The sequence below is a fragment of the Coregonus lavaretus genome (assembly GCF_964263955.1).
Source record: "Coregonus lavaretus genome assembly, chromosome: 2".
NCBI lineage: Eukaryota > Metazoa > Chordata > Actinopteri > Salmoniformes > Salmonidae > Coregonus > Coregonus lavaretus.
In genome coordinates this window covers 48,912,268-48,939,533 of record NC_139989.1, presented here as the reverse complement: position 1 = coordinate 48,939,533, position 27,266 = coordinate 48,912,268, and the positions used below count along the sequence as shown (strand labels likewise).

Sequence of the window (27,266 nt, the reverse complement as noted above, 5' to 3'; positions counted from 1 at the left end):
CCATACTTATCTACCCTTATAATCAACCCTTATAAACATCTTCATGATAAACAGTTTGCAAAAGTCTATGTTAAACACACAAAAGGTAAAACTTAAGGCAATTATGTGCAAACTTGTGCAATGTTGCGGGTGCAAACCGTGAATGGTAATAAGTATTCCCCTTTTTGACCAGGAGTGTGCTCATGACAGGCAGCTAACGATACACTTGAGCTATTACTGTGCTACAACCACTTACATCTAAAAGATAAATACTGTTCTAAATGTGACCGTGTAGTATGGAACCCTACACCACAAAACATTTACCTTCCCCAACAACAATACTGTTGAAGCTTCACCAACGTATGACTCCTGTAGTTGGGCTCCAAACTTGATGACTATAATGGGACATAATATATATATGCTATAGAGCAGAGGAGACAGAAGCGTATAAAGGTGGACATTAGCATGAGCAGAGCTCGGGGCGAAGAGGCTGTTCCCACATGCCTGGAAGTAAAATCTAATTAGTAGATCAAACTGAGCTACCAGGAAACTGTAATAAAACCTCAAGTAAAGAGCTGACAACAAATCAGCCAGCTGAGAAATTCTCGTTACGATTGAACATGAGACAGATGGTATGAGCAAACCAGTGATTGCAAAAAGAGATATATTGAGACTACCGTAGAGGCGTCTTAGTGGGCACAGTAGGCACCGTACCAGTTAGCTCCTGATGATGTAGCCAAGATAAACCTTCCTGTGTCCATTGATAACTTTCTGGGGTCAAAGTTCAACAAAGAGCAGTCAGGTGCTGACATGGAGCTGATGAAGGGCTGATGATTTGATGGTGAACAGTAAAACATGAGGGTGGTATGTGTACAGAGTCTGAACTCCAGATCAGTCTCCTGATGACCAGAGACTGAGCTCTTCCACAGGCCCATCAGTCAGGGATCTGTCATGGACAAAGGTTCCTTGTTCACGGGGAAGATGAAGAGAACTAGAGCCACCAATGAGGAATGTAAAAATGCCAGCCATAATAAACTGATTATCGCTGATTCATTTAGCACGCTTTTTTTTTTTTTTACCATGCCAAGTTCATTTTTTCCTCCACTGAGCTCTCTCAATAGTTTTAGCATATTCTGTCTTTAGCCATGTTTAGCTAGAACACTGTTTCTGAAGGTCCAGAGGAACACTGACTCCTCCCTGTTCTATCCTTCCTTCCCTCAGTTGTTATTTGGGATTTAAATGAGGCATTTGGAAACAAGGGACAAAAAGACAAAATGGCTACCATTCGCTGTCTCGTTGACCAGCTCTTTGTATATGCTTTTTAAAAAACAGTGCTGTTGTGTAGTGCAATGCCTTGCTAATACGGTCTTTGATTGTCCAGCTTGTATTTTTATACAGAGGGACACTGGAACAGAGTGAACCAGGTCCTCTTCCTTTTGTTGCTACATACGGTAGCACCTTTCATACTGGACTATAATCACTAGATATTTGGTCCCTGATATGTACCTATTGATTCTTGAAGAATATAACTTATAAATGCCACATCCGCTTAGTTCAACTCTCAAACCCCATCAGAACCTAGAATATAAGCTTGTTGTACTCTAATGTTTGTAAACAAAGTAAATGTAAATAAACACTATATACCCTCAAAACATGGTTAAAACTATAATTTGAATATCTGAACGGTTTACATTTACATAATGGCCCCATCCTCTAGCTTTTTACCGAAACAGGGGCGGGGAGGATACTTTATAATTGTTTCAACTGCTGATTACCGCTTTAATTACAAGGGTTTCCCATGCTACAAGAGCGGCATAAAAAGGCACACCGTCCGAACTGTACCAAGTTCTGTAAGGCCTCAGATAGAGAAAACGTAGAAATACAAGACACCCACACAGAGAAACCCGTGTTTCACAGTCAGTCAGTGTCCTCATTTCTTGGTATCCTCCAGGATGATGTTGGCTGTGACAAACATGAGGCAGAAGGTAGCCCACACCACTACGAACCACACCCAGAAAGTGTGGCGGAACGGGGACTGGTGCTTGTTGACCTCGTCCGTGCCCAGCATGGGCTCCAGGTGGCGCCGGCCGAAGTACACCAGCAGGGCGGGGATGACGTACTGAATGCCCGTGCCAGCGTAGGCACCCGTGATGCCCACCAGGGACTCCAGGTTGTGGGTGCAGAAGGCCACGATGATGGGCGGCACCAGGGTGATGAGGGGGAAGACGATGCGGTCCACCACCCAGGGGTAGGTGCCCCCGTCGCGGTGGAAGAGGGTCTTCCAGTTGTTGCGCAGCGTGACTGCGATGATGGGGAAGTTGGTGCTGATGGTGAAGACGGGGAAGAGGCCCAGGAAGTAGCGCAGCGCGGCGATGTCCAGCACGTCACAGTTGTCTGTGAAGTTGAGGGTGTACATGTCGTGCAGCAGGGAGCTGTCGAAGCAGAAGATGGCTGTGAAGGAGAGCAGGCCGTAGAAGCCAAGGATGAGGACATAGTCACACACCACCAGGGTTCCCACACGCCTCTTATCAGAGATGGGCGTCACCAGGGAGGGCAGGGAGTGCTGGCACATGAAGGAGTAGACACACACTCCAAACAGGTTTGGCACGCCAGAGATCTGGGCCATACGGGGGTGGCCTTCGCCCCGGCCTTTACCAATACGGATCAGAGCCAGGATGATCATCATGGTGAACGCTGAAAGACACAGGGGAAAACAGCGGGTACTGGAGTTAAGAAATGTGACAACACCAAAACAAACAAGTAGTGTGTGTGTGCAACATTTCAAAGGTAACATCAGCTCCCACAGAGGGTCTGTTAAAGCCTCATGCAGTTTAAATCAATGATCCCTTGAGGCTATCTACTAGGAGGAGTTGAAAGTGTAGCTTTTATGTTAAAAGAAAGCTCAAATGTCCTTTCATTTGACAATTTAGACCAAACCAAACCCATATTTTACTTGGGTAAAGTATAATATTCAATGTAAAAAGTTAATTAAATTGTAAGCTAAATATTGGCCAAGTCTATAATATACCTACATCATGTCATGACAACTGTAATAGGATTGGCCGAGTAAAGAAATGACATGATGAGCCATTTAAGAATACAGTTAATACAGATACATTTTTATGACATTCGATTTCGGGTCACCGGGTTCACATTATTGAATATTTCTGATGCCAACTTGTGATCCGGTGCATGCCAACTAGGCAAAGCTACACGCTGCTTTACCCCTGAATGCTTTTGATGGGTTCAGATATTGCATCATCCCAGAGGTCAGATTAGGGCCAAACCCCTGGAACGATCCCTTTATGTAGCCCTCCCCTAATCCACCCCACCCTTCATAGGCCCCGTGTAGAGCTTGGCGCTTGCAACGCCAGGGTTGTGGGTTCGATTCCCACGGGGCGCCAGTATGAAAATGTATGCACTCACTAACTGTAAGTCGCTCTGGATAAGACTGTCTGCTAAATGACTAAAATGTAAATGTAAAATTATAGCACCACTGTTTTTAAAAATACCTTTTAAAGGGCAAGCCTTCTACCATTGCTAATCTGAAAGAGATTAATGCTGACAAGGTAAGATCATTTAGGCCCTAATGGGCTGTGGGAGAGTGCTGAGCTGGCCAGGACGGACACATAACTCAGCTTCCTCCTCAGTCCTTCATGCTGCTAATGCCCCACCCGCTGTCTGAGCATGGCCATCCAGGTAGAAACACAAGCCAGCCAGCACCAGTCAGCTGAATGCAGAAACAATATGCAGTCCATCTAGTTATGAACTAACATCACCCCATCAAAGGGCAGGAGGCTTTATGCCTCATGAGGATAATACTGAAACCACTTAATGACCCAGAAACTATCCCGCAGGCAAAAACTACAGCCTACAGGAATGCTATGCTATGGATTATATACAGTATGTGGAGGCTCTCTCTCAGTTCATCCAACCCAAAGTCAGCAGAGGTTGGAGGCTGGGTGCTACAAAGGCATCAGAGTCTCCACCTCCTACTGTTTGCGCAAAGGCCGTGGCCAAATCGATTGGTGCGACTGCCTCTCTGGATGTTGGGCTGGGCGTTACTAAATGAAAGCTTTAAGCATGGATGCCAGTCCTGTTAAAGGCTCAGAGTCCTGCCTGTCCACCCCATGGGGTGACGTTCAGCACGCACATTGCGTCACTCCTCACCCCCCTCCACCGCACCACTAGTATCCCACTTCAAAACACACCCACACACCCCTGTGTAGCTGTGCAGGTTAGAGTAGAGGCAAAGCTCTCTTGTACTTGCTGGCAATCTCAGCATCCATCTGGGCCCAATTGCCAGGAGAGGCAACCCATCAGTGTCAGGGGGGAGGATGGATTGGTTCTTTAGATAGGGCCTGAGTGAGGGGCCAGCTGATGACCAATTAATCTGCAGCTACTGGGGCGGCGGGAGGGGGTATAGGGAGGAGACGGGGGAGAGGGTTGACACCGGGAGCCTCCTCCTCCTTTGAGTTCTCTCATTAGCATTGGGTGAGGTCGGGACAGGAGTGTAGTCCTCTGCTACACTCCTCCACTGTTTTAGGTTTTTTTTACACTCTTCAGGGCACAGGTGAATTATTCCAGAACTAGCAAGGGGGTAAAGGTTTAATCTGCCGCTATTAATCAGGTACTGTGTGCTTCTGCCGTGGCACTTTAATGTATGTCAGGGGGATGAAATTATTCACTCCAATTACAAGGACAAAATGTACAGAGGAGAGGATGGGGGGGATATCGACCAGAGGTAGTAGGATAGCTAACAAGTAGTGGGATTATGCCTTTGGGGAGAACAAGCAGAAATAAGACAGGAGGTGTTCACTAACAGGCTAAATGCTAAGAATTACTCATGTGATTACTTACTCATCTTAAAATAGGACAGGATCATCTTAAAACAAGTTTTTCCTTCTGCTTTGTGTGGACTTAGTTTGGGGTGGACACTCAGATAAAGATGCCCAGCAGTGGCCAAAGCCCCAGACCTGTTGAGGATTTAGGCTCAGATAGTCAATATTGAATGGATATCTGGCCTAGATCCAGTGTCAACGTTGGCTCAAGACAGGAGAAGCAGGCCATGAAGAACTGTTTTAACACAGTCCATGAAGAGAATGGGACAGTGGGCAGGACAGTGGGCAGGACAGTGGGCAAGCACTCAAGGACATCAGCAGATAAGAGCAAATAATACCTTCACAACAAGTAGAATCCACAAAGACATCACGTCAAAGCATATGGAAAAACTATGCAGATGCTGTCAACACTCAACGTGCTAACATGGGCCACAGTAAGACTGGACATGACTGTCAGTGGGGATAGTTATCAGCTGTTCTTCTCACTTCAGGCATCAAACACAATGTGCTATATGACAGTCTACCTGCTGTACTCTCCCTCTCCTCTTTCGCTCTCTCCCCGAGAACTAATGTACATCCTCTATGTGTGAAACAGCCATCAAAAGGAGCCGTCGCTCTCGCCATGACAGAGGAAGGACAGCGGGAGGAGCATCTCCTCTACTCCCTGACATTAACGGTAACAGGCTATACAGGAAGGAACATGGGCTGGGGGCGTTTAATTAAGAGAGTCTTATAGGACAGGACACCACACAGGGCTAGGGTACAGATGCTTAACCTTCACCAGAGCAACACTTCTTTTCTCTGCCAGCAGGGCCTTTTCTCTGCCAGCAGGGCTATAATGTGAGATTGTCGTGGAGCAACACGCCCAGTGATTCATCACTCTCCCCTCCTATCCCCTCGGTGAGGCCCATGGAAGCATGGAGGAAAATGGCACTGGAATTTATGTTAAAGTCTTCATCTTGATATATCTGCCTCTGACGCCGCAGCCCAGTGCGCTCCTCTCGGCAGGGTTTGATCTGTAAAACCCCCGGTGACACGGTCGGTGACTGGCTCCTTTATGAGGGAAGGGCCACCCTTTAAAAAGCTGACAGAGAACTTAGCCTGTGCCGCCGTGTGGTGGGAAAAGAGCAAAGGTTGGGAAAAGGAGGCTCGGCATCGCGCCTCAAATTGATAGTGAATGGCAAAAGGGCAGGGCGGCTCCGCGGGTATCAACACAGGCTGATCAGACAGTGTGAAGGGCAGGGAGAGTTTTGGGGAAAGATATTTTTAAGACGTTTTCACCTTGAGTTTCAGGTCAGCAGGCATCAGGTGGTATTCGAGTGGAATGACATTGGCAGCAATCTTTGACACGGCTCTATTTTGAGCAGGTATACTGGAGCGGCTGAATGGAACCCACCCAAATAACTGGTGCTACCTTCTGGGTTATAGATCGGGAAGCCATAGCCAGGTCACAACTTAAATAATTACTTTGGCAGCTGCTTGACAAACACACGTCTGTGATAGAGAACAAGTGAGCTTCAAAAGGTAAACAACGGTCCGTAAATAACAAAGAATAGTCGACCCTTCTACTGTAGTTCTATCCCCTAAAGTTGGAGTGACAGAGAATCTCTCTCTTATGGCTCTGATCCCGACTATCATGCTTTAGTGCTCATTAAAGACAAGGCCTCATTTGTCTTACTTAAGGCACTGAACCAACTCCTCTTATCTTTGAAAGAGATTGAAAGTCGATCAGATGAAAGAACTGGACACTAAGTAGAACAAAGTACATTTTGATAATGTACTCATTCATCATTCCTTTTCAACTGGATCATGCTACAGGAGATAGGGCAACCATGTGGGTTTTATAGTACTTGGTGCAGCCTTAGCTATGAATCTCACTGTTTTATCTGTCCAACGGCGAAGAATAGGAGCAAATCTTTCTTCACTATGAGTGCTTTAGACGCACGGGGACACTGTGTCTGGAGAGAAAATCCAACGCAGTTAGCCAGATTACAAGATTACCAGCCATTGGTAATAGCATAGAGCCAGCATTAAATAAATCATTGCATCATACATTCACAGCAAATGACATATTCTACAACCACTGTAATGAATTATAATCAGTATACATGGCAGTTTTTGTGTGTGTTTTTTTTACATTCCTTCTTGCAGCCATATTGCTCTCCTCTCTCTAAAGGGCAGTGTCATTGACTTCCTGATGGAGTCTACTCTGAAGCTCTCGTTTCATCCTCCTGGTAATCCTCAATCAACAATAGACACACTCCTTCTTGCCTCTCCATCGACGGACACTCTGGTGACAAAACTAATTCATTCAGATGGGATGAGCCATTTTCCCTGTAGAGATGATATCTCTGATGATATGGTGATTACCTGGACTTTTACATTGACACGCTCTGCCCTATACGACTGCCTGCGGGTTTCACTCGTCACACGGCGTCGGGGAGGGACTGAGTGCATTGAGCAGGTGTCAAACAGTCACATATCACATCCACATAACTGCTACTGGTGATTTATAGCACTTAGATGGGGATGACAATGACCTTGTGGGGAATGCTTAAACTTAAAAGCCCCCCAGAGGAGGCACTTACAGTTGTATCTCCAGTGGTAGCAAACAAACCATTTGCTGTTAAGCCAAGGTTGCCGGCACTCTCAACCTCCCAAGGAGCTGTAGACTACAGTATCTGTGGAAGAGGGTCTCCTCTTCAGCTGCTCCTCTGGGACGGGTTTCCTTGACTTCATTAAGGAGCACAGAATGACTTCAGGTGAGGAGCTTTGAAGCACACCACTGTTCTGATTTTGTGAGTAGTATGCTCCCTGTACAAAGGTTTTTGCAATTGATGTGGGAAGAAGAGTCCATAATAACAGTTGACAGGTCAAGGGCTTTTCATGTGCTTTCATCTTTCTGACATTAAAAGACATACGGGATATTATTCTAGCACAGGCCTTGACAATAGAAAGGAACATTACTCTCCACTGGTATACAAATTGGCCTCTTGCTACCTCCCATTCCCTAACAGATAACAATCCAAGTCCAACTCCAGCAGCACTCCTTTGCAGCAATCATCCCATCATTAATTAAAGGGCAATTCCACCACTTTTCAACCTCACATTCATTACCTCCAGCACCAAATCAGTATCTACATAATATGTGAAATCAGTGTTTCTATGATCGGTGGTTAAAACAAGAAGGAAGAAAGGACCTTCTCTGTGACATCACAGGGTAGGATTAAACTTTTTTTTTTTTAAACAGTGATTTTCAAAACCTGCAACGAGTTTTTAGCCCAAGGGAGGGTATTTTCTTGCTCCCCACGTCACTGCAAATCTCAGTGTTTAAAACATTTTAACTTTTGATGTCATCGGGTAGAACTTTTTTACTTTATTTTTTTCTATAAAACATAAAAATGCACGGTTTTCACATATGTAGACATTGAAAATGAGTTTGAAAAGTGGTGTAATTGCTCTTTAAGCGATGCGCTCCATGATGAGACCAGTTGGTTAAGTCTCAGTGGTATTGAGCAGCTTTGGCAGTTTGCCCGATTTCTAGGTTTGCAGAATCTTTTACTCCAGATTTCTTTGGGTGATATCCTATAATCCTATCATAGTCTTGGTTATCAGAAGCGGGGGACAGGACAGCCACTGCGTGTGTGATAGCTGGTGATAATGGCCTGCTTGCCTGGCTACTTCGAGGCAAGCCCCGCGATCAGGTTGCGCAGCACTGCAGCAGGGCTGCCATTTAGCACCCCATACAGCAGCTCAACTCCACAGGGCAGAGTCGAGTCAAACTCCATGACATTATCTAGTGTTCAAGAAAACATCAATTAGTCCAATCACTCAGCCGTGCTGCTGCAAATTGCACATTAGGCCAAAGATAAGAAATAAAAGGCACCTGCCTTGCTTACCACAAGGCTGAGCTAAGCCACGCTCCAAACACTGGGAACTCTAAAACACATCCGCTTGAGGCTGCCTTGAGGTCAGGGTTTTTCCTTCAACTTCTCAACTGCAGACGTTTTAAAACCAACAACCTCTTCTGTGCTACTGCTGACATTTTTTAAATTGTATAACAAACTAATAGAAGAGGAGTCAAATGTTTAAGTCAATTTAGTGTGTGGTTGCACCAGGTTAGCTAAAACACCAATCCAACAATAATTAAACATTCCGTGTGCAGAATATAAATATGTACTTTTTCTTCTGACCGCATCAAATAATTTATTGAGCATAGAAAGCTTGGTTCATGATGCAATGGAAGTACAAAGCAGACAACTGTGCAGACACCAAGATATGAATAAAGCAAATTCTTGTCTGCTTCTCTGTCTTCAATATCAAATCATGTTCTGGTCTGACATTTATTTCAAATGAGACAAATGTAAAATGTTCAAAGCAAGTTTTGCATTTGACCTCTAGTATTCCTGTCGCCCAATGACGAAACCCTGAGAAAGATGGTTAAAAGCGGAAACCGGTAACAACATTCTAGAAACACTGTGTCTTACATTCTCATTCCTCCCTCAAGGAAATGGAGGTGACGACAACAACACGGTGAGGTGAGCGAGGGACGGAAGTCAACAGTCATGATTAAGGGCTTAGTTATCAGGGTATTGAGCTCCAATTGATCCTGGGGAACACCACACATTCGACAAGTTTTTCCCTAATCAAGTCCTATAAATTTTGTTCACTATCAAATCAAAGTTCTCATTACAAAATGAAACACTGGGCATCAATAATAAACAGGAACAGGTGCCCAAAAAGCTGGCCACATTTATTTCTCTACATATCAAAACTCAGCAGAGATGTGAGTAAAGTGGACCTAGGATCTGAGCTGTGTTTATGTTTTGTTTCTGAAAGAGATAAAAGTGTCAAACTAAGACAGATTTTCTCTCTGAACAATTCCGTGGTCAGTGTTGACTATAAGTAATGTCTGTTGTGACAAGAAAAGGAATGATGCATTCCAATCTGGAGTTTTCCTTTAACTTCTGAACTGTGCTGGTGTTGGAAAGTTCATGAACGCCCAACCATATTTCAACGTTCCCCGTGAGACGCACTATACATTAGCCTCTCTGGGCGAACTCTTAGGTTCCGCTCAACCAGCCACTAGTAGAGTTCCCTCCTTGACCTTCAAAAACAAATATTACCATCTCTCTCTGCTTGAAATGGCAATAGGTAGCTATAAAGCTCCCTGGTTACTCCCTAAACCAAGACAATGGGATGGACTGGATAGGGATCCACTGATCATTGCGGTCTGGGGCCTGTGGTTTAAGCTATTCGTTTCTCCAGAGAGAGTAACAGCCCTAGTTCATTTCACAGCCTCTTTTCCTATTGAGCCGGAGGTTACTCCACACAGGGCTGGCTGGGGTGGTGGTGTAGTTCACCATGTCTAGAAAAACAAATGTGACAGTGGGAGGACAGTGTTCTCAGAATGCATGATTTCTCCTTTCCCAGCATACAGTAGGATCCATATGCCATGGCTGTAAGGGTAATAAATAGTGCCTCTGAGGCTCTTCACCTATCCATCCATCCCTGTGGAGACAGAAGAGGGGTGATTAATATTTGTTTACCGAGCCAGGTGCCTTTCCGTCCATTATTGACCACTCACACCACTCAATATATGCACTCACTAACTGTAAGTCGCTCTGGATAAGAGCGTCTGCTAAATGACTAAAATGTAAATATCAATTAAAGCACCTACGAGAGTTCATAGAGACTGGGTGCAGTATGTGAGCGATATAGTAATTACACTAAGACCCTATGAGGTCATCAGGGCAACAGAACTGTGATAGGCAGATGTTAGACATTAAAAGAATGGGTCAGTGAATCGAGTATAGAGTAGGAGGAATAATAAACAGGAATACAAATGGAAAATCCAAATGGGGCTGAACGCAGGGCTACACAAATAGCTTCTAATGGGTCTAGCAAAGTGGGACCATGGACGGAAGCAGCTACAAGCAGAGTGATGGGATCATAACCGGGACTGGAGACGGAGTTACAAGAGGGATACAAATTTGGACTAAAAGCCAACAAATGACACCATCTGTGTCCACTATGTAAGTCATGTCCTCAGTGGGGGAAGACAAAAAGTGTGTAGTGAGCTTGGTTGGACAGGGGGTTCAGCTGAGTGACACTGACAAGGCCACAGGCAGTGAGCAGGGCTCCAACACAACACATCTCCCCTAACATTCCCCACTCTGCACTCTACTTAGCACTCCTCATCCCCCACCACCATCACCCTGCCCCACCCTGAACTCCCCCATAGGGCATCATGGGTGAGTGGAGAGGCAGGCAGGGGAGCCTGGCCACCTGCCCCTTGTCTAAGGTGAGTAATGAGTATGAAAGAGAAGGGCCATGAGACAATGGAGATGGAAGTGGCTGAACGGGGGACATACCTATGCAGGTATCAATATCTGACATCTTAGAAGAAAAGAGGATCTGATAGCGGTGAAAAGTAATTACATTTATTTGTTATTTTATTTTACCTTTATTTAACTTGGCAAGTCAGTTAAGAACAAATTCGTATTTACAATGACGGCCTACACCGGCCAAACCCGGACGACGCTGGGCCAATTGTGCGCCGCCCTATGGGACTCCCAATCACGGCCGGTTGTGATACAGCCTGGAATTGAACCAGGGGGTCTGTAAATCTGGCAAATACAGGTTAATGTAAAAGTGGAAGACGCATGTGACCGTAACATGCAATGTCAGTTTTGTAAGACAGTATATGCTATAATGCAGTTATTATTTTAGGGATAACTGCATACTGGTTGGCACTAGAGAAAAAAGGACAAAGCTCAGTAGTACTAAGTACTTAGAAAAATATGTGTGTTATCAATAGGTGAGAACCCTGTGAAGAATTTGAATAATGTGGTTCGATTTTGGGGCATTGTTTCAGAGTGACAAGAACATTAACATAATTGCTGTCTAAAAACGTATCATATTGTACTACATCAGTGTCATTATCAAAATAATTTCTGACTGAAAACAAAAAACCCTGTAGAACTTGTTACAAGTTTCACAAACATATCTTGACATTCTCAGTTTCCTTATAAAAAGTCTCATAAAAAAAAGAATAGTCCTTACACAGTGTTAGTGACACTTCATTAATATTAATGAGGATCTGTTGTTCATGCTTATTAGGGGGCTTTAAGGTGCAGAGAAGGAATCATAGGATGATTAGTAGATACCTGGTACATTAAGGTGTAAAACCACGGGCCTAATCCAGAGACGTATTCACAATGCATCATGAATCCCATCATCGTGACAGAAATAAGAGGTTTACTTTTAGTTTCATTATATCGTTAAGTTGGTATTAAATTCCTCCCTTGAGACCAAAGCTTTGCTAAGTCACAACCTTTGCCAAGTCATAAGCTATGCTACAACGCACGCACTCAAGTTATTCTTATTAATCATTTAACGTGTCCAATTCAGGAGCTTCAGTGGGTGAAAAGAGTGGAGCTAAAACAGAGTGAGGAGAGGAGTCAGATAAAATGGATAACAGCTTAAAAGAATCACTCCCAAGTCCCATTTTCTTGCTGCAGGGCAACCATTACATACTGTATCTTTAACAGGAAAGACAATGCCTTGAGAGCATAATACATCCTCATAACACCCCCCCATATCAAGAAGCTGATTAAACAGCCTGATCATTGCACAGATGCACCTTGTGCTGGGGACAATAAAAGGCCACTAAAATGTGCAGTTTTGTCACACAACACAATGCCACAGATGTCTCAAGTTTAGAAGGAGCACAAATTGGCATGCTGACTGCAGGAAATCTACCAGATCTGTTGACAGAGAATTTATCGTTCATTTCTCTACCATAAACCGCCTCCAACATCATTTTAGAGAATTTGGCAGTACGTCCAATCTGGCTTCTTCACCTGCGGGATCGTCTGAGATCAGCCACCAAGACAGCTGATTAAACTGTGGGAATGTCTGCACAAATTGTCAGAAACCGTCTGAGGGAAGCTCATCTGGGTGCTCGTCGTCCTCACCAGGGTCTTGACCTGACTGCAGTTCGCGTCATAACCGCCTTCAGTGGGCAAATGCTCAACCTCGATGGCCATTGGCATGCTGGAGAAGTGTGCTCTTCACGGATGAATCCTGGTTTCAACTGTACCGGGCAGATGGCAGACAGCGTGTATGGCGCCGTGTAGGCGAGCGGTTTGCTGATGTCAACGTTGTGAACAGAGTGCCCCATGGTGGCGATGGGGTTATGGTAGGGGCTGGCATAAGCTACAGACAACAAACACAATCACATTATATCGACGGCAATTTGAATGCACAGAGATACCGTGATGAGATCCTGAGGCCCATTGTCGTGCCATTCATCCGCCGCCATCATCTCATGTTTCAGCATGATAATGCACAGCCCCATGTCGCAAGGATCTGTACACATTTACTGGAAGCTGAAAATGTCCCAGTTCTTTCATAGCCTGCATAATCACCAGACATGTCACCCATTGAGCATGTTTGGGATGCTCTGGATCGACGCGTACGACGGCGTGTTCCAGTTCCCGCCAATATCCAGCAACTTCGCACAGCCATTGAAGAGGAGTGGGACAACATTCCACAGGCCACAATCAACAACCTGATCAACTCTATGCGAAGGAGATGTGTCGCACTGCATGAGGCAAATGGTGGTCACACCAGATACTGACTTTTTTTGATCCACGCCCCTACTTTCTTTTAAAGGTATCTGTGACAAACAGATGCATATCTGTATTCCCAGTCATGTGAAATTCATATATTAGGGCCTAGTGAATTGATTTCAATTGACTGATTTCTTATATGAACTGTAACTCAGTGAAATCTTTGAAATTGTTGCATGTTGCGTTTATTTTTGCTCAGTGTATTTATGCGGTACCGAACTGAGTTCAATTTGTCCATTTGCCGGTTTTATTTTTTATTGCACATCCAATTACTCAAGACCTTTGTCAGTGAGCTCTCTCTTTCAGGGTTGGGAGGCTGGTATAGCCTCACAAACAAGCCCTAAGGGTTTAGCAGCAAATCTAGTACAGCCAGATGCTGTGTCTGTGTCAAAATGAGACTAGAGAAACTGTAGAGAAAGGGTGGAGATGCCAGATGGGCTATGCTGTCCCTGGCCTGATCACAGCACCACACAAATGGCCAGAAAACTCTTCAACACGAATTTGAGAGGGCAACATCAGTTGAATACGTCTTTAATAGACAGCCACTTGCCTTTCATTAAAAAAATTTAAGCAGTACTTAAATTGATCAATTAGGTCTCCAGTGTAAATTCTGGTGCCCAATTTACATTTCCTCTGAGACATGAGCTAAACATTAGAAAGTTAACCAAACAAAAAAAATAACATTGTTGACACGAGATTTAGGACTCAAGCGTGCTGTCTAGCCCATACATTCTTCTTTAGATGTCTGTTCCTCCTAAACTTTGGCCCATAATGTTTTTCTTATAGGATTTAAAACGGTCTCCAACCCTGTGTTTGATGGCTGCTTAAACCCCTCAGCTTTCAGTGCCCTATGCTTTGAAGGCAGGCCATCTATCCTCTCTGCGTGGCAAGTGGCACTGGTGCAGTCAGGAAACAAAGAGCTGCCACTGCGGCCATTTTGAATCATTAGCTGGTGCTGTAGAGAGGCCTGCAGAGGTGACACAGCCAATCAATCACAGGTAGAGCCAGGGGAGGGCGGGGATAGAGGAGGGAGTGGTAGGGGTGTAGCCAGAATCACAGGGTGCTTTGAAGATAGCCAGATAATGGACAGTGTGTGTGTTGTTTATGTGCACGCAACTATGTGTGTATGTGCATGCGCACCTGTGTGCGTGTGTGCGTGTGTCTGTGTGTGTGTGTATATATATATCTGCCCTGTGTGTTGTTGTGGGCGCACGCAGTATGCCCATGCGGGGGTGGCGGGAGAGCCATGATTCAGTGGTGTTGTGATTTTAACAGCAGGTCCAGGACGGGCGCTTTATTTTCGTCCGACGCCCTGTGAGTGATGGTCCAATCAGGCCTGGGACGGCCTGTCAGGCTTGTCAGGCTGAGGGATGAGAGGAGATGGGAATCACGACACGGAGCGGGACTGCCGTATGATCGACGGACCCAGGAGCCACAGAGAGGAGAGGAGGGAGGTAAGAGAGGGAGGTTGGGAGAGGAAGGAGGGAGGAAGAGAGGGAGGGAGAGGAATGAAAGAGGGAGAGGGAGGGGAGCAGGAGCGAACACTGCTCCCACCAAGGTTCAGACCTTCAGCCAGGTGGAATAAAGTTGTTGTTTTTTTCTAAACATTTGCAACAGTGGCAAAGAGCAATCTGGGAGAAGGCGTGAGACCGTGAAACGGGGATAATGGAGTGTGATATTTAAAGGAAGGAAAGACACACCCTCCATCATGCAGACAAACTTGGAAGAGATAATGCACATTACAGCGCTCCCTAAATAAATACCCATGACAGACTTACCGTTTCGATAAAGTTCCTGGGAATTTCACAGCTTGAATTGCTCTACTTACAAAATAAATTGAGATCCACATTTAATGTGATTATTTGAAGATGCGTGCCTCGAGTCTGTCCAGAGCAACCTCTATCAGCCTATGGTGTTTGTATAACTTCATTAAAAAACGCCCTGACCGGTATTGGCGAGTTGATATCGTAAGATAGGTTACTCTTACCGATCCAACGCATGAGTGAGGTGAGGATCTGGAGGTATTTGGTCTTCTGTGCATCAAAGAAGACGAAAGGGCCCAACATCACAGTGAAGATGCTCTGTAGAGAGGGAGAGAGGGGGATCATCTTAAAACACATTGTAATCCCTTTATACAACATTTCCACAAACGAGTGTGTGTATGGGTTTAGTGTTTATACTTCCACATTTATGCTTTTCTAAGTCCACAGCATGGGAAAAAAAATGGCAAATGGTACAATTAGATTTTTCCAAGATGAAAATAGAGATAAAACTGTCTGATGAGAACAGGCAAGTAAATGAGGCTGTTTATTCCCTTTCCACGCAATATACACCAAGATGCCAAACCCCAAAATAAAACATTCTAGTTGAAATTCTTTGAAGCCATCATAGTTCCGATTGCCTAATAACAAAGATGGGTCTAATCGAGAGTTGCAATCATCAGTGAAATCAGCCCCCTCGCTATTCCTCTCTGTCTCGCTCCCCTTCTCCCTGACAATCCCATGTCTGATAGCAGAGGTTGAGTGACGTGTGATCTCAAGGCCAGTCACTTCAGTGGCATGTCATCTGAAGAGGAGCCCGCAGGGTAGAACACACACAGTCAGACACAATCATCTCTAACAGGGCCTGGGGGTGAGAGCTCAATCAGGAGACCAAAGTGGGGACGGAAAGACAGATGGAGGAGAAATGTTCCACTCAGTAAACTGATCGGCTCCAGTCTTACTCTCCAGGACATCTGACCCCTCCCATGACCCTCCCCCTACCTGCACCCACCCACTCTCTCCCCTTCCCTCTGTGCTGTATTTACAGGGTGGACCCATGGGTTGTGAGGGCAGGACACAGAGGTCAGTGTTGGTGACATAAGTGTGAGACAGGACAGAGAATGTAGACAGCCTCTACCTGCACATGGAGGCCATCCACTGGGGACAGGGAAGGGTACAGTGCTGGCTGAATGCTAATGCCCAGGACGCAACAGAGTGAGACCAGCCGACGGGGAAGGGAGGGACCAGACTCATTTAAGACCTTATTATTTCCAGAATTATGGAGAATTGTGAATCCCACGTGTCAGGAGATGAAAGTGCTGAATAGTGCTTAATACCGGCTACGGGTGACTGCTACAAATCAGTGCAGAATTCCCGAAAATGTACTATATCTTGGAGCGATGGACATAAATTTGCAATACTCATTAAGGTGTAATGGAGGAGGCATTATGGAAAGTGTGGAGTGTCCTAAAGAAAGTTAAGTCGTTAACGGTTGAGTGACAGCGAGACATATTTCAGCGCTGAATGGTCGGCGGTGTCTGTGTCCGTCTCGGTACCTGTGGTCTGAGGCAGTCTAACGTGCCATACTTCATCCTCCAGCCAGACAACATTCCATCACAGGCCTGATGATACCTCCCATCCATCTGCCACCAAGTGATGGACTGCTACCACTCTTGGCCTGAGAAGACATGGTAGCTGCCATCTCAGAGGTGATGGATATGTGCCTGTCAGGAATAGAGCCCTCAAGGGTTTACATTGGAGAGAGAGAGTCTACTGGACCTGATGAATACCCATGTAAACAGAGATTCTCCATGAATGCGAAGAGCATGTTACAACGTGACCTCTTCACTGCCATAGCTGGAGCCAATATATGGTCTCTATAGAAGAGGAGATAGTTCTGTGGATGAGACTCTGGTGTTAAGGCAGTAGTGTACATGTGGCTGGAGGGGGAGAGCTGAGTGGGTCTGCTATGAAATAAATACATTTTTAAAGCAAACAGAAAGTAAGAAAACATTGAGATGATGCAAACAACTGTCTGTATCTCATGAAAGAGAAAATAAACAAAGTTATCGTTTTAAAGCTGATCTTTTTTAGAGAGAGAGAGGGGAGGCATAGTGATTGTGGAGTGGCTGATGAATTTCACCCTTCTTGTGCAGTCAGCGGCACCAAGCACCACACATGAATCAAGACCCCTCCTCTAACCAATTACAACCTCCCACCACCACAGCCAAACAATAAGGCCTCAGGACACTGGACTGCACTCAACCACAGCACAACAGCCAGAGGGAGCAACACAAAAACACAAAACAATTCAAATGGATAAAGAATACACACAGCAAAAACAGCTCTGTGCTGTATCTTGATAAGGCTTTGTCGGTGAAGGCCATCAGTGACTTACAGAAAGTTGGAGAGAGCCTTTAAATCTCTGACAGAGAGAGCAGAGATGGAAGAAACCATTTTGTCAACAAGGTTTTTTTATGATAATGATAAATGGGATGGGGAATGGGCTGACATCACACTGGCAAGCGATGCCAAGGCCAGGACCGGAAGGAAAGGCTGGCAGAGGGGCCAGGGCTGGAGGCAAGAGAGGCCTGGCTGGTGTACAGTATGGGGAGGAGAGGAACAGAGAGAGTGTGGGCGAGGGGAGAGGGCATCAGGTGCCATGTGCTGTAGGGTGACTCAGACCCAGAGTTGGCAGGTCCTTAGGAGCAGGAGGGCACAGGCGGGGGTCACAGAGAGAGAGCGAGACAGAGGAACAGACTGAGCGACAAGAGGCACTGCTGCAGGAGATAACACTTTCCTAGTCACTCTCCTCAGAACCTAGAACTACACACTCTGCACCATCTTACTACAGGAAGGAGAAGGAGCCTGGAGACAGGGACAAGTAGGTGAAAAGGCCAAAAGAAACCTCATTAATTATACGCTGCAAATTCAGAGCCGTAGACTGACGTTTTTAGAGCTATAGGAAATGGAGAGGGGCATCTGGAGGTAGTCTGCATGTGGTCGGTGAGTCATGTCACCATAGCTGACTGCACTGGCAGGCAAACACACACAAATCTCCTCTCCTGTCCTCAACATTGAACTTACTGTGAGTCTACAGACCAGGCTTTAGATTGACAGATGATACTTGAAACCAACTAGGGCTTATATCGACTGCCAGCATATAACACCATTTTGTGATGGTTGGTAGTATAGCTAGCGTATACAACTTTGAAAATTGTTGTGACAGGACATATTAACATGGCCCGGGAATAATATCAGTCCTCACTAATCAAAGGCTGATTCATTCATGGCTTCTGACAGACTTGAGGACAACGTCACTAATAAAGCAGTTGGGATTGTGGTTCAATTCAAGTCCATTTTGGGCCAGCTATTATCATCCTCAGAACCAATGACACTGAAAACATGTCCTTTCAAATCCCTAGCCCTGAGCACAGTCTGTGTTCAGTGATCTTTCATTTGAAAGGCGGTTCTGCTATAAGGGCCGGAGCAGACGGATTCAGTGCCCACGGGCCAGCCAAGCACTCAGGTGGACTTATTTAGGACTGTCAAGGAGACACAGGAAGCAAAGCACTCCCTGACAAGTATGTGAGGGGGGGAAACAAAGGCAATATAGCTAGAGTTCCATGTCTTAAGAAGATTGACTGGCACTTGGTTTCGATGCATTTAATTCTACGTTCAAGATGCTCTACTGATTCTTTTCCATCTCACTCTTCCCTGCGCTGCACTGAAATAGATTTTTTTGTCTATGCATGTTCTTTCCTGAACCAGAAAGTGATTACCTTTCAAGCTTATGCAATAAATGTATCAATAATGAGAACAAACCCTGACGTGGAGAAAACATTATTTTCCTTCCCTCTCTTCGCGGTGTGGTGATGATTTTGTTCCGGCAGTGACACCCTCAATCATGACTAGGAGTGTTTCACTTTTGACGACAATGACATTCTTAAGCGTCAGACATTTCTTGCCTCAATATCAGATAACGGTGAGCAATACCAAACCTGCCACAATCACACACTTGAGTGAAACGCAATAAACAATAAGTCAGAGATGAAAACTGCAAAGGTGACCAGGCTGACGACGGATTCAAACACAGATTTATTCTATTACCCCGGCTGAAAGGGTACACTCTCTCTCCACAGACCATTAGAGCACTTCTGGAGGGAAGAGACAACCAACAGACCCCTAGGGACAATATCTTATCTGATAACAATGACATGAGAACATGTAGTAGTTCTGTTTTTGCCATAATAATTAGTTATCATATAGGTTTTATTGCCAGGTGAACATACAGTAAATTGTGTTTTAAACACAATTCTGGCACTATACACAGACCCTTAATTTAGATGGTGACCAATGTTCCTGCACGCAGCTCCCCAGGACTGTCGCCCAGAATTGCCAGCCTGCGCAGAGACGCACAAAGTTGAACTTCACTCAACTTTACTAGAGGAGTTTGTTTACCCCAAAACGTGTACATTTCTAGCCATCTTTGAAAAGTGAGTCAGGTAAAGAGCTTTTTATGTCTTAAAGGGGCAGTGTTGTATTTTAAGACATGATTGAATAAGCCAAGAAGCCAATAGTGAGAGTAGCATACAGTTTTGTTTGATTCTTTGTTATAATAAATGGTGTGGGGACAATAATACATGTTATTTTGTAAAGTGGTTTCTTGCATCAAACACAATACAACAACATTTTCAGTCACCTCCTTGTCTGAGGGACAAGTGGCTAAACAGGTTCATGTCAGGCTCTGCATGTTTTCAAAAGTCTCATGGAATGTAGGCTTACAATGAACACCACACATTGGCTGCTACTGTAGGCTGTATCATAGAACAGCTTTCAATAGATATTTCCATGTTAAAATGTTATGGGATGCATTTTCTCCACTCTGGTAGGCCTACATTATGATCAAATAGCCACAGTAGTCTACTTGGCCACTGTTAACTTAAAAGCGGGTACAGCCAGTGTTCACAGTAAAAGCGCCGGAAGTTGTACAGAATTTCCACAACGTTCAAGTTTGTGCTCAGCAGACCTGAAATTTGCTCAGTGCCTAATCTGTTTTGAGGGAACATTGATGGTGACCCAGAAAATGAGAACACTCAAAGGACACCATCCGTTTCTCATCATGTCCCAATGTCAGGACCAGAGGGCCTGGAGATCTCCTGCCACCTCCTCTCCCACATTCTCCATCTCTTTTTTCCATTTCTCTCTCTCTTCACACAGTAAGTACCTCCACCAGGCCATCCCACTCCAGACAGCCATATTGCTACAGTAATGAGCTCCCCAGTTGAGCAGGCCACCTCCTGTGCATGGAGGGGAGCTAAGCTCATTCACTGGGGGGCTGGGAATGACTCACCCACCTCAGTCAGTTCAATCACCATGGGACTAGAGTCACCAGAGTGCTGGAGAAGAAGATTTTCTGGGTTTGGTGCTTTTGTTGAAAGTGCAACAGTATGGCTCCTAGCGCCCTCTCAGTTTGGTTATAGAGCTGAGAGATGGTGTGTGATCATGAAACGTACTGTTGTGGGAACTACAAATTAATTGATATCAATCAAACTTAAAAACCCAATCATTGGGTTCATCATAATCTGCCAGTGTCCATCATCTCTCCTAAAATCATGGTGGAAAAAGTGGCTGACAATCAATGTCAACAAGTAATCACTATTTTATGTGAGAGATTTATGTGCGAGGGAGTCGTGTATGCAACAGCCTTTGATTAGCTTTAGCTTGCGTCATCATTCCATCTTTGAGTCAATCCGTTGGTCTGGTTAATCGCTGCATATGTGAGCATTTCTCCAAGGTCACATTTTACGTGGGCACTTCAGCCATTACAGTTGGCCCACATAACACATCTCTGATCCATGCTTCCATTTGAATAATTAATCACCATATTGGTTACCCCATTCTGGAGGGGTCAGACAGATACTACCACCACACAGCTGTCTTGGTGCTCTAGGATAGGTCAGTTACTGGGACTGGATTTAAAAATCATAGAGTACTGAATCACATGACTGCTACTGCCACAAAGCTGCTCGGCATCTTGCTCTTACATTGCTTACCGTTCTGGCTGGTGTTTGGGTGGAGGCGGAGATGGTTAATGGATGAAAACCCGGAAGCCAGAGACCACTCAGGGTGAATTCTCTACGGTCGTGGTCATGAGAATGCCATGTGGTCATGCAGCCTGGAACACTGTAATCCACCCACCATCAAACAGCAGAACAAGGATTACTATTCTCAATCCCCACAGTCCCAAGATCCCCAGCCATTTGTTTGAGATGTTAATCTTCATTCCGGACAGATTTCACGTGGAAAAACCTAACTGGGTGGGCGGGAGATAGGCTTCCATTCCGGCTCATTTCTGACTAATGAGGATAAACGATAAAATGCATTAAATAACAATTCAACCGAGGTCACTGGTTTCCTTTCAACTTCCTTCGAAAGAAAAGGGAAAACAAGAGAGGTTGGATGGATGCAGTTCTACTTATTTATACAGGTACAGTGGAGCGAGGTACAATCTTTTAGTATGTGTTTGTTGTGTTTAATTTATGGAAGGCTGTTTGACAGGATATCGTCATCTCGCATGGAAAAATCAGCATGTGCACAAGCGAATGGATAGGCTAACTAGATGGACAACTGCTACAGACTAAACACATATTTGACTAAAACGCCAGGTCGGTTGATTTGCCTTCAACCAAATTGAACCCTACTCAACGCATATTCATTGCTAATATTCAGACTCCTTTTCTTCTCAGAACCATCACCCTCTATACTCTAAAACAAAGGCTTGTTCTGGTGGTGTTTCCTGTGGTTCAGAGAGGGAAAGGGTTTGTCTGTTCTGAGTGACTGTACGACTGGAACCATTATTCAGAGGCCAGTGAGAGCAGGTCTGTGGTTGCAGCCCTGCAGTGACTGATGGGTGCGAGCCGGGAGACTGGGCCGACGTGTGATGAACACTAAAGTGCCAGCGTCTCTCCCAGCTGGCCACTGGTACTCAGTGGAGGGACGTTCTACAGCAACAGGAGGAGTGTGAAGGTATGGTGGCGAACACAGAAACTCTAATCCACTACCGACAGCATGGACCCACTGATCTCAGTGATCTAATCGGGCTCTGCCAAGGCTGTCCATCGCTGGGCTGTCGCTTTGCCTCACACTCATAAGTGACACTGATGATGAGCCTCAATAGGATGTATTGTGAATGTGAAAAAATTAAAACGTAATTTGTTCCCAACTTCAAACTGAGATAAAGCCAAAAGTGCATCTATCAATCGTCTGCGGTACGGATGAGACAAAATCTGCAGTTCCTCACATTAATGCTCAGTCAATGACATTAGCTGAGAGGAATGGAGAACAGAGGAAGTCGATACAGCCAGACACAGGCACAAAACAGGCCCAAAAGATGGGTCAAAAGTGGACAATGGTTTGGCTGGTACAATGCAAAGAAGATACCAGTATTTCCTGGTGGTAGGTTAGAGAATGTGTTAATATCAAGAGGAAGAACAGGTATAACAAGAAATAGATCATTGGATATTACTGGCTGTTTCATTGCCTTGCTTGTATGATAAAAGACTCAAGGGTTTTGGTGGGTAACCTATACATTGTATATATAAAATAGGCCATAAAAGCCCATGAGAGATGTATAAACCCATACTGATGGTGATAACAAGTCAATTGATTAATTGAACATGGTGAGAGCAAGGGGAACAAGGAGAGAAATGAGATGAGAAGGCAGAAGAGAGTGAGATTAAAAGGAGGGGCAACATATATGAGAAGGAAAGAGGAGGGCCTATGGGGCAGCAGCACCATGCACTCTCAACCATTCTGGCACTTTGTGTCTGTCAGGATGAAAGAGAGTCTACCTCCGGCATCATTAATCACCAAAATGCATTACCATCAAGCAGCCATAATTTTAAAAAACGACATTAATTAACAAATAAATTGATGCTTGAATAGAAAAGATTGCCTTGCCAGATTTCCTAAACAACCAACACCCAGCACTGGCTCTAATGAAAATATGAAAGCAATTAAGAAACAAGGCTATATTTTGCCTCAGTCAATTTATTGAGACAAATTGAATTAACTGATTTAGGGATACAAACATTAGGCCTCTCCATTATAATCTGTGTGCAGAGGAACACTACAGACTGTCACAAATGTGTCTCAAGCTCTTGCATGATCACATATTCAACAAGGGTAGTAGGGTACTAACAGAGTAGGAGGATTAGGATATTTCTACTGCATGGACCAGGGGGGCTTAATTCAGTGTTAAGAGGCATACATCATAAACACCATTCGGTATTTGCAGCGAGGAGGAATGTTTGAATTAAAATGTATCAAGTTTTTAAAAATCACATAATGAACATTATTTTTTCTTCTGATTAAAAAATGACAGTCGTTACCTGCACTCTTGACGAACATAAATACATTTTTTTTTTTACTGTAGATATTCAGTTACAACAGATTGATTGAGATGAGCCTAAAGTTTTCAAATTAGAAGCACGCTTCCTATTGGTGTCACCGTAGACGTGCACACACACACAATCTTCAAAACTGAAACTAAGGGCTCAGACACGTCAATAGCTTTTGCTGGCCGAGAGTGCTTAGTACCTCTGAACTTAACTTGCGAACCGAGTGCGCACACATTTTTAGGGCTGACCACAATTAGTCGACTGGTCGATTATTCGGTCGTTAGGCTGTTGGTCGACCGAGATTGTTTTAGTAGTGCAGTAACATATATATGTATATGTGTGTGTGTGTGTATACACATATACATATATACACACACACATACACACATTTATACATATATATACATACAGTGAGGGAAAAAAGTATTTGATCCCCTGCTGATTTAGTACGTTTGCCCACTGACAAAGAAATGATCAGTCTATAATTTTAATGGTAGGTTTATTTGAACAGTGAGAGACAGAATAACAAAACAAAAATCCAGAAAAATGCATGTAAAAATTTTTATAAATTGATTTGCATTTTAATGAGGAAAATAAGTATTTGACCCCCTCTCAATCAGAAAGATTTCTGGCTCCCAGGTGTCTTATACAGGTAACGAGCTGAGATTAGGAGCACACTCTTAAAGGGAGTGCTCCTAATCTCAGCTTGTCAACTGTATAAAAAGACACCTGTCCACAGAAGCAATCAATCAATCAGATTCCAAACTCTCTACCATGGCCAAGACCAAAGAGCTCTCCAAGGATGTCAGGGACAAGATTGTAGACCTACACAAGGCTGGAATGGGCTACAAGACCATCGCCAAGCAGCTTGGTGAGAAGGTGACAACAGTTGGTGTGATTATTCTCAAATGGAAGAAACACAAAAGAACTGTCAATCTTCCTCAGCCTGGGGCTCCATGCAAGATCTCACCTCGTGGAGTTGCAATGATCATGAGAACGGTGAGGAATCAGCCCAGAACTACAAGGGAGGATCTTGTCAATGATCTCAAGGCAGCTGGGACCATAGTCACCAAGAAAACAATTGGTAACACACTACACCATGAAGGACTGAAATCCTGCAGCGCCCGCAAAGTCGCCCTGCTCAAGAAAGCACATATACATGCCCGTCTGAAGTTTGCCAATGAACATCTGAATGATTCAGAGGAGAACTGGGTGAAAGTGTTGTGGTCAGATGAGACCAAAATGGAGCTCTTTGGCATCAACTCAACTCGCCGTGTTTGGAGGAGGAGGAATGCTGCCTATGACCCCAAGAACACCATCCCCACCGTCAAACATGGAGGTGGAAACATTATGCTTTGGGGGTGTTTTTCTGCTAAGGGGACAGGACAACTTCACCGCATCAAAGGGACGATGGACGGGGCCATGCACCGTCAAATCTTGGGAGAGAACCTCCTTCCCTCAGCCAGGGCATTGAAAATGGGTCGTGGATGGGTATTCCAGCATGAGAATGACCAAAAACACACGGCCAAGGCAACAAAGGAGTGGCTCAACAAGAAGCACATTAAGGTCCTGGAGTGGCCTAGCCAGTCTCCAGACCTTAATCCCATAGAAAATCTGTGGAGGGAGCTGAAGGTTCGAGTTGCCAAATGTCAGCCTCAAAACCTTAATGACTTGGAGAAGATCTGCAAAGAGGAGTGGGACAAAATCCTTCCTGAGATGTGTGCAAACCTGGTGGCCAACTACAAGAAACGTCTGACCTCTGTGATTGCCAACAAGGGTTTTGCCACCAAGTACTAAGTCATGTTTTGCAGAGGGGTCTTATACTTATTTCCCTCATTAAAATGCAAATCAATTTATAAAATTTTTGACATGCGTTTTTCTGGATTTTTTTGTATGTTATTCTGTCTCTCACTGTTCAAATAAACCTACCATTAAAATTATAGACTGATCATTTCTTTGTCAGTGGGCAAACGTATAAAATCAGCAGGGGATCAAATACTTTTTTCCCTCACTGTACACACATATATACATACATACACATATATACATACAGTGGGAAGAACAAGTATTTGATACACTGCCGATTTTGCAGGTTGTCCTACTTACAAAGCATGTAGAGGTCTGTAATTTTTATCATAGGTACACTTGATCCAGAAAATCACATTGTATGATTTTTAAGTTATTAATTTGCATTTTATTGCATGACATAAGTATTTGATACATCAGAAAAGCAGAACTTAATATTTGGTACAGAAACCTTTGTTTGCAATTACAGAGATCATACGTTTCATGTAGGTCTTGACCAGGTTTGCACACACTGCAGCAGGGATTTTGGCCCACTCCTCCATACAGACCTTCTCCAGATCCTTCAGGTTTCGGGGCTGTCGCTGGGCAATACGGACTTTCAGCTCCCTCCAAAGATTTTCTATTGGGTTCAGGTCTGGAGACTGGCTAGGCCACTCCAGGACCTTGAGATGCTTCTTACGGAGCCACTCCTTAGTTGCCCTGGCTGTGTGTTTCGGGACGTTGTCATGCTGGAAGACCCAGCCACGACCCATCTTCAATGCTTTTACTGAGGGAAGGAGGTTGTTGGCCAAGATCTCGCAATACATGGCCCCATCCATCCTCCCCTCAATACGGTGCAGTCGTCCTGTCCCCTTTGCAGAAAAGCATCCCCAAAGAATGATGTTTCCACCTCCATGCTTCACGGTTGGGATGGTGTTCTTGGGGTTGTACTCATCCTTCTTCTTCCTCCAAACACGGCGAGTGGAGTTTAGACCAAAAAGCTATATTTTTGTCTCTTCAGACCACATGACCTTCTCCCATTCCTCCTCTGGATCATCCAGATGGTCATTGGCAAACTTCAGACGGGCCTGGACATGCGCTGGCTTGAGCAGGGGGACGTTGCGTGCACTGCAGGATTTTAATCCATGATGGCGTAGTGTGTTACTAATGGTTTTCTTAGAGACTGTGGTCCCAGCTCTCTTCAGGTCATTGACCAAGTCCTGCCGTGTAGTTCTGGGCTGATCCCTCACCTTCCTCATGATCATTGATGCCCCACGAGGTGAGATTTTGCATGGAGCCCCAGACCGAGGGTGATTGATCGTCACCTTGAACTTCTTCCATTTTCTAATAATTGCGCCAACAGTTGTTGCCTTCTCACCAAGCTGCTTGCCTTTTGTCCTGTAGCCCATCCCAGCCTTGTGCAGGTCTACAATTTTATCCCTGATGTCCTTACACAGCTCTCTGGTCTTGGCCATTGTGGAGAGGTTGGAGTCTGTTTGATTGAGTGTGTGGACAGGTGTCTTTTATACAGGTAACGAGTTCAAACAGGGGCAGTTAATACAGGTAATGAGTGGAGAACAGGAGGGCTTCTTAAAGAAAAACTAACAGGTCTGTGAGAGCCGGAATTCTTACTGGTTGGTAGGTGATCAAATACTTATGTCATGCAATAAAATGCAAATTAATAACTTTAAAATCATACAATGTGATTTTCTGGATTTTTGTTTTAGATTCCGTCTCTCACAGTTGAAGTGTACCTATGACAAAAATTACAGACCTCTACATGCTTTGTAAGTAGGAAAACCTGCAAAATCGGCAGTGTATCAAATACTTGTTCTCCCCACTGTATATACATATTATATACAT

At 44.7% G+C, this 27,266-nt stretch overlaps 1 protein-coding gene across 3 annotated transcripts in view; it reads right to left on the bottom strand.

Moving 5' to 3' along the window:
* Window positions 1-416: 416 nt before the first annotated feature.
* LOC311149270 (transmembrane protein 104-like) overlaps window positions 417-27,266 on the bottom strand; it is a 64,734-nt gene continuing 37,884 nt past the window's right edge. For all 3 annotated transcript variants that reach the window (XM_084186392.1, XM_084186393.1, XM_084186394.1), the window contains 2 exons: window positions 15,444-15,537; window positions 417-2,673 (listed from right to left, as the gene is read on the bottom strand). In XM_084186392.1, the coding sequence (XP_084042518.1) occupies window positions 1,910-2,673; window positions 15,444-15,537 (858 nt within the window). In that variant the 3' untranslated portion in view covers window positions 417-1,909. The remainder of the gene's footprint in view (window positions 2,674-15,443; window positions 15,538-27,266) is intronic.